Source organism: Urtica dioica, chromosome 3 (genome assembly GCF_054948205.1).
Source record: "Urtica dioica subsp. dioica isolate 48M chromosome 3, U.dioica_male_clone48M_v1_H2, whole genome shotgun sequence".
Taxonomy (NCBI): domain Eukaryota; kingdom Viridiplantae; phylum Streptophyta; class Magnoliopsida; order Rosales; family Urticaceae; genus Urtica; species Urtica dioica.
This window is the reverse complement of record NC_142758.1, coordinates 1,127,169-1,135,150: the sequence shown is the minus strand read 5'-3', so window position 1 is coordinate 1,135,150 and position 7,982 is coordinate 1,127,169. Positions and strand designations below refer to the sequence as shown.

General features: G+C 36.9%; 1 protein-coding gene across 1 annotated transcript; it reads right to left on the bottom strand.

Annotated features, from left to right (window-relative positions):
* Positions 1-2,317: 2,317 nt before the first annotated feature.
* Positions 2,318-6,516, bottom strand: LOC149401925 (ribosome biogenesis regulatory protein (RRS1) family protein). Its single transcript, XM_089609991.1, has 9 exons — positions 6,361-6,516; positions 5,935-6,054; positions 4,972-5,122; positions 4,653-4,704; positions 4,441-4,569; positions 4,215-4,332; positions 3,561-3,744; positions 3,355-3,468; positions 2,318-3,246 (listed from the first exon to the last, which is right to left on the bottom strand). The coding sequence occupies exons 2-9, from the start codon at positions 6,048-6,050 to the stop codon at positions 3,067-3,069; spliced, it is 1,044 nt and encodes a 347-aa protein (XP_089466117.1). The 5' UTR covers positions 6,051-6,054; positions 6,361-6,516; the 3' UTR covers positions 2,318-3,066.
* Between the last annotated feature and the right edge of the window lie 1,466 nt (positions 6,517-7,982).

Sequence of the window (7,982 nt, the reverse complement as noted above, 5' to 3'; positions counted from 1 at the left end):
AAGCGCCGGAGATCGCTCCACCAACTGTAGGCCGGTCCCGTCAAAACGAATGTCGCTTGTCGCACCTTAGCATCGTCGTCGATCACCCTTTGGTCAAAGAAATAGCCCTCACGCTTTTAAATCCAACTCCACCGTGTTGGAATACCCGTCATACGTTGGAAAATCCATCTTCGCCGGTAGTACTCCCGCAGATCCTCTATGGCCACCGTAACCCGCGTGACTCCTACCTCCTCCTAATCCCTCCGGCTTTGATGTCGCTTGGAGGTACACTGTGTATGGATTAGTTGGAACCTCGTGAGGTAGCACCCTGGTCTGTTTGACGGGCCAATCGATGCCTCTATCCGTTCCCATGCGGCCTCAACCGGAGATCTCCATTTGTGGTGGCCACACGCTGACTTTTAGAGCCACCGCTGGTGATCTTCCCTCGGTTCCGCCACCCTGCTGATCCGACCACCATACATCTTTCGGACTCCAAACCATCCGTTATTCAGATGAACGCGAGGTTGTAGCCTTCCCTTTGATTACCGACACGACCTGCAGATTTGTCGACGCCACCGTCGCTTCCCCATTGTGCGGCTCTTGTTCACCCGAGGTGGAGGGGCTGATTGGCGTCTTGCCTAGTGTCGTAATCCGACCCTCCAGCCCCTCCATCACCGCTCTCTGCCCACCCAGCGCCATAGCAGCGCCGATTGGCGCACCTCCATCCGAGCTTCGCACTCCTCTTTCGTTGGCCGCACTGCTTCAGACTTCGCCGCCTCTGCCACCTGTGACCGCTCTTCTTCCTTCGCTTCCTTCCCCAGCAAGTGTGCTACAAACACGTATAGATCCTTCGCAACTGATTTGAAGTCTCCCATCGCGATTGGATCTGATACCAAATTGATATGAGCCCGAGATTTTGATCTCGTGAGGGGAGCCTTGTCGCCAAAATTTACTCCCGAGGCACAAGGAAGGTACAATAAATGTTGAGAAGAGATGTGAAGCACATCTTTCTCTTAACCCTAATTCCCTTGAGAATTAAAGTTAATTGATTAATGATAGTCTCAATAATCAAAAGACCATTAAATATAGGCCCGTAAAACACACGCAAGGAAATGACTCAATATTCCAACTAAATCAAAACTTGATGAAAATAAACTTAATAGTGAAATCAAAATTGCTAAAAATAAAATCGACCATTTAGCCCATATTTTGTTGCTTGTAGGTCTTTAGGTTCGCATAATTCATCTGAGATTTGTTTGCTCGTTTGTTTGTGTTCTTATTCGACATTTCTAAACTCATATTTTTATACCTTAAAACATGTTCATTGTTTTATGTGATTTCTTGAGTTAAGTAACTTGTTTGTGTTATTTCTTGTAGGAATATTTTGATGAAGCATTGAAGTCTACTCTTTGTGTTATTAATTAGTTTTTAGCTTTCTTTTTCTGGTAAAGAAGTTAAACGACTTGTAATGGCGTTGCGCATGTTCTTGTTTTGCATATCCAACAAGATTCGAATTCAACTGAGACAAGTTTTTTTTTTAAAAAAAAAAAAAAAAAAAACCCAAATATTTATTCATTTCGATGTTGACTAATTAATCACTCTACTATTTATAGGTATACTATGTTTTGGGTATAATGACGAAGTGGTTAATCTCATCAAAATTCAAGTGTAAAGCAACGGTACAAATAATTGGAAGTTTATAATTATTTAGAAGGCCATGGCTCTATCTCTTCTTCCACATTGCAATGATGTTTGTAGATTGCGGTAAGAAATCAGTAGCTCTTGCACCATATTAACGTAACAGTGTGGTGGAAGCCGTTAAGCTCATTGCGTATGACTTTGCGGAATAGGAGGCTGATCAAGATCGAAAATTCTAGAGACGAAGAATAAAAAACAATTATCTCTTATTTAATTTGAGTTTTTTTTTTCTTTTCTATTTCTATTATGGAATATTTTACTCTCACGGTCATGGATAATACAACTTCATATTATTTTTCAATAGAATTTTACTTTGATGAATATTGGTAAAACTATTTGTTAAAGATGTATTAAGAAGCCATAACACTATTTCAAAATAAATTTACCAATTAATATCTATAGTTACCACATGCGTAGCACGTGTTACATCCTAGTTTTTTTATTAAAAAAAAATGTGAAGCACACTTCAAATATTCGTGGTACGGGTATAGGCGTCGCGGGCACATGGTGTGCTAGGGACACAGCCATATGGTGAAAGGCCGCGAGACAAGCATGGATTGACATATACCTATATACTCGTTGGGATACCAATTAATGAATACTTCGTTTAGAACCCGAAAAATATGAGAGAAAATAAAAATAAGAGAGAATAGGAAAATTAAATAGAAAGCAAGGGAAAATCACAATACTACCTTTTGTTTAAAAGTCATGAAAAAGGAAATGGAAACAAGATGGAAAAGTGACAAAGTTAGACCCCACGTATATAAATTTGGATGAATTCATTTATGATTAATTACACATTTTCCCTCCTATTATCATTTCCCTTAAATTCTCCATCCATCACATCACTGGGAAAACATGCAGATTTCATTTTCGTTCCCCTCTTATTTTCCCAGTTCCATACTAAGCCTAAGTATTTCTCCAATCGAATGTTTGACAGCCTAACCTCGTCAACATTTTAATTGCTGGTGACAAGGGTCATGAATAGGAGAGAGAGAGAGAGAGAGAGAGAGAGAGAGAGAGAGAGAGAGAGAGAGAGAGAGAGAGAGAGAGAGAGAAGATTGAAGTCTATGAGACAATGGGCAGAGATCTTTGAGGTCGCAGACTCGGAAGAGGTGGCACTTTGAGGTCGTGGACTCGGAAAATACTAAAATGACAATTCTCACTAATTAAAAATAAACATAAGTAAAAAAAAACAAATGGTTAAGCATCCAGCAGAGTGTCCCTTTGGAGATAGACCGGCCATATCATTTGGGTACTAATAATTAAGGCAAAACTAACTCCTTCCTTGCAAGATGAAAAATACTGAGAAAACGAAACTGTGACACTGCATACCAAAATTGCACAAGCTTTTAGACCTTAAATTTTTTTTCCTTACATAAATCAGTTTCACTTTGACTTGAATTTCTTCGAAGGACCACTTTTGCTCATTGGCTTCCTCGACGAGCTTTTGCCCGGAGATTTCTTCTGAAGATTTTTCTTTGGTTTCAGGCTCGAGCTTGTCGACGACGACTTGTCTGGCTTACTTTTTGATCTCTTCTCTTTCTTCACATTATACATTGACACTGCCTGAATTTCAAAAATAATAATAATAATAAAATATCAAATGAGAAACTCTTGATGAGAAATATTAGAATAGCCATTATATGCTCTAAAACTATCCAGCTTGGTTCAAACCTTGTTAACGTTCAGAACCTCATGTGAACCCTTAGAAATTAGCTTGTCTAGAACTTTATTGGTTTGTTCTCTCTCTTCTGATACCGCCCCTTTTTTCCCAACCACCGGTAGGAACTGAAAAACAATAAGAGTCGAAAATCAGGAACGAGATCATTACTAAAAGGAATACAAACCAGATGGGTAGCAAGAGAGACAAGTAAAGAAACCTTGCGGAATTTTCCTTCGTGTTTGGCAGGTTTTTCACCAGCCAATTTCTTGTCGAATTTTCCACCACTGGCCGTAGAGGTTGCTGCCATTCCGGCAACATGTCCCAGTTCCTCTTTCGAAAGTTTCTTAGGGGCAGCGTGGCTTCCTGTTATCGGCAAAGCCGTGGCAGCCAGTTGAACATGACTGCACAAAATCCGATTAGGTAAACCTTTTCTGATTTGTATTGTTCATCTAACAGGGCTTGTAATGCATATCAGTGGAAAGGGTATTTAAAAAAAAAAAAAAAAAAAAAAGAGGTGCAAAAAGTAAAACTTTTAGTTTTAACATAGTATTTGAGATTCCTTTGTATTAATTTGTAATCAATTAAAAATCTAGGAAGCCAATTATAGATCATAATACAAATGAAGAAATATTGAGGGCCTAAAATAAAAGAAAAAATATCAGGAGGGCAAGGGAATCAAAATTAAGTTTAGGAATTTAACGCGGCTTTTTTTTTTAAATAACGTTAGAATTTAGAACGGCCTAATCTGCACCTAGGTTTGTTCGTCCCTGGCTTTTAGTGCATTCTTATAGCATAAACTTACAAGGACAAGCATCCAAATACTTAATTCCCAAGTATTAAGAGTGAAGCATAGAAGTTAAAAAGTATTAACCTCGGTAATGCACCGGCTTGAGACGCTTGTTTCAGGTTCTGCAGCCTGTTTTTCTCCTGCTTTTTAACCCTTTGCTTTTTGTCAGTGCGACGCTTAGCAAAAGGATCCTCGCCTGGCACTGCACGCATGTGAAATAACAGCTCATGAAGATTTGAAATTCCATCAGAGCAAGTTCAGAGGGTACTTTATTTCCAAGGGCAAAGAAATAGTGGGAGAAAATGAATACCATCGGCCATTTTTGCGTCAATGATAGGTACATCATCGGCGTCGTTTGCGTGATCATATCCATAAGTCCGTTTCCAAGTACCAGTCTTCTCATCATAGGCAATTTTACTCTTCTTTTTGTTCTGGATACCTGTAATAGAACTCGAATTAAAATCAAATAAATAGCCCAGTTTCCATATATAGTATGTGTAAAATAAAAAAATAGTCACTAACCTTTGGCTTTAGCAAATACTTCCCACTTTGTTGGAGGTGCAGGCTTTGGAAACTGTAAATAGTAAAACATGGGTGGTTATTTTAAAACAGAAGGAAAGTTGTGGTGAGATTTCTTATGCAAACGAATGATACCATTTGAGCACCAAAGTGCATATAGTACAATTAAAAGATACCAAGTAACCCAAAAAAACTAAAGTATAGTTTATTCTATTCAGAAGCTAAGTCACCACCCGCGGCCAGAGTGAGCCTTGTAACGTAGTCAAAAAGCGGTGAAGCAAAACAGAGCCAAGGTTAAAAATTAAAATAAATAAAAACTTACAGGCTTTTCTCGCGGCAATCTGGTTGTTGGCATTGGCAACTTCACAAGGGGACCGTCTATATCTTCAGTGGAAGGCAAGTTGAAAAGAGCATCGGCTATGGCCTGAACCAACTCAGTTCCTTTCTTTAGACACTCATTCACTAATTCCTCCCTAAGATTGATGAAAATTAAATCAATAAAAGGTTTCTTCAAACAGAAGAGTAATCTCTGAATAAGTTTGCAAGCATGAAACAGGAATCGCAAGTTAACTCTAAACGTCCTACATTTCCCAACACACACTTCATTCATTACCTCTGAGATACTAAACTACAGCACAAGAATTATTAAAAAAACGATCAATAAGAGGATACAAAATACTCATGGAACTGAAAATGTGTTATGGCCTGGGTTTGCTACTAACACAAATTACTAATACTATTGCTAACCAATCTCTCCCATTACACTATTCCACTACTAATGACCCACCCTAGTAACAAATTTATACTAACAAGTATTTAAATAATTTAAAACATAAATAAATAAATCACTAATTCATCCTTCCGGGGGGGTCTAACAAAATGAATGATTGAATACCAACGAAGTAGCTATGAGATAATTCCAATAACCCAGCTCTCTGTTTAAGTAGAGACCATGGTGCTGATATCTCACGCCATCTTAAAATTTGTTTCATACCCAAATTTAAAAGGCGTTATATATAGCAAAACTTTCAATTGAAAACTGAAGAAAATAAAAATAAAATAAAATAAAATAAAAACTTCAAGCCTAAAGTTCCAATTCTGTGCCCAGTTTGTTTAGGTGATTAACATGCATTTAGTAGACAAAAAACTAAAATATAAACTGTTCAAACATGATCGCATATGAAACTAAATTCAAAGAACAAAGTCAATAATCAATTACAGAAAGAAAAAAAAAAAGGCCGTATATTATCCTTCTTCGAAAAATAAACAGTATACAAATACACACCTGGACGAAGGAACGGAAGCGAAAGAGTGGTGAGAATCGAAAGCCGTGAGATTTCCAAGGTCGACCTGAAACTTTTCCTGAATCTCCATGTGATCGATTTCGTCCATGGTAGTCATAAAGCTATGGACAAGACGAAACGATAAAGTATATCAGAAGCAAACACGAAATGGTTGTAATGGCTGACGAACAGACTAAATAATCATGAATAACAATTTCGTAATAGCTTCTTCAAAAAAAAAAAAAAAAATCGTAATAGCAATCCTAATTTGGACCCAATCAATCAAAACCCTAAATCAGAAATTCAGAACGTCAGTTTGGTAGCTCGCTAAGTCTTGTAGAGTGAGAGTGAGCCAGTCGGAGAAGAGGCGAGAAAGATATATACATATATATATATATATATATAGAGAGAGAGAGAGAGAGAGAAACCTGTCTGAGGCTCTTAGGTCCGAGAAAGGAATAGAGGGAGAGAGTTGAGGCCTGAAGAAGGTCGAGTATGGAGAGAGAGAGGAGGTGAGAAGAGAGGGAGAGAGAGATATATGAGAAACAAAGAATTAGGTCTAGGTTTTTTTTTCTACCACCGTCAAACTCTTCGGGTTCTCTTCATTGGTCCAAAATTATTTGTTTTTACCTTTTCACATTTAAATTTAAACTACAAAATAAACTAAATACATAAATTTGAAAGGGAAATTTCTTAATATAGGTAAGTTTAGGAGGGAAATATCAAAGATGACCCTCTTAAAATATCCAGAAATGAATTCCTGACTAAAAAATGCTTAAAATAAATGTCTTTCAAAGCAAATATGATCGTAATTCATTATATATTAGCGTAACACTTATCTTAATTCATCGTAAGCTATCATAAATCAATAATCATCTTATTTCATCGTACCCATTGTAATCCATCCCATCGTTATCCATCTTAATTTTTTTTTAATTTCATCGTAAAATTGATTGAATTTCATCATATTTTATCGTAAAATATAAGAAAATATAAATTTTTCCACGCAAGATCTAACATTCTAAGTCATTTTAGACAAATATTCTAATTAAATTGATTTAAAATGATTAAATAAATAAACTTACACATTATGGAGCAAAAATACACGAAATTCATCGATATAGAGGATTTTAGAGTTAGAGAGAGAGAGAGAGTAGACGAAATGAGGACAAGTTAAAGAGAAAGATAATTACAAGTCTTGAAAGGACATTTTTTTTTGTCCGTTTTGGGTTAAAAGTCCATTTTTTATATTTTGCAAATAAGAGGTCCAGTCATAATTTAGGATTAAAAAAAATTTCATTCGAAATCGGTGCGTACCTCTCGTTCATCTCTTACCCCTCTCTTATGTCTTATCCAAGCATTGAAATTCCGCAGAAACAAGACGAAAATCGGAAGGGAACCGGAGTTTTGAAGAGTATCGGTGCCGATTCGTACAAAACCGTGCATTTCCTTGGAAACCGACTTGGTTCAGTGTTTTTTTCTTCAAAAAAACCATGGTATTTAAGAGCAAACCGAGACCAAAATTCAGAAAAGAGTCGGAATTTTAGGGTTCACTTTTCGGCGCGGTTGTGAGGGATCTTCACTGTTTACCGCCGAATCCCATGGAATCCTTCATCTTTCTGGCATTCTGACGTCAAATCCTCACTGCCTACCGGCGAGAAGCACGCATGAGCACATGTAAGAGTCTAGATTTAGACAACTTTGAGGATTTGATGAAAAATTGTGTTTTGATGAGTTTTTTTTAGTTGGCTTTTTATGTTTAAGCTCAATTTTTTTAACTTGTAACTTGATTATTGGCATTAATCTAGTTGACTACATATGGACACATGGACAAGTACGACTATCATTTGGACAGGTACATGACTGTATATGTTCATTATATCATTTTGGTTTGTACTTTGTATTAAACTATTTCATTTGATTTGTGCTAGGTTTGTGTTGAACTATTTCATATGGTTTATTTTGAACTATTTGAATTATGGCTTGTAATGTAATGAAGATATTGTAAACTATTCCCACTCTTATCCTGTTGTTATGTGTGAATTTTTAT

Bases quoted from the DNA above. Each gene is read 5' to 3' on its own strand.
- LOC149401925 (XM_089609991.1), bottom strand. From the start codon at position 6,050: ATGACTACCATGGACGAAATCGATCACATGGAGATTCAGGAAAAGTTT. The intron at 5,123-5,934 runs GTGTGTATTTGT...CATCAATCTTAG, and splicing joins GCTTCCGTTCCTTCGTCCAG to GGAGGAATTAGTGAATGAGT. The intron at 3,745-4,214 runs GTTAATACTTTT...GATTTTGTGCAG, and splicing joins CAAGCCGGTGCATTACCGAG to TCATGTTCAACTGGCTGCCA.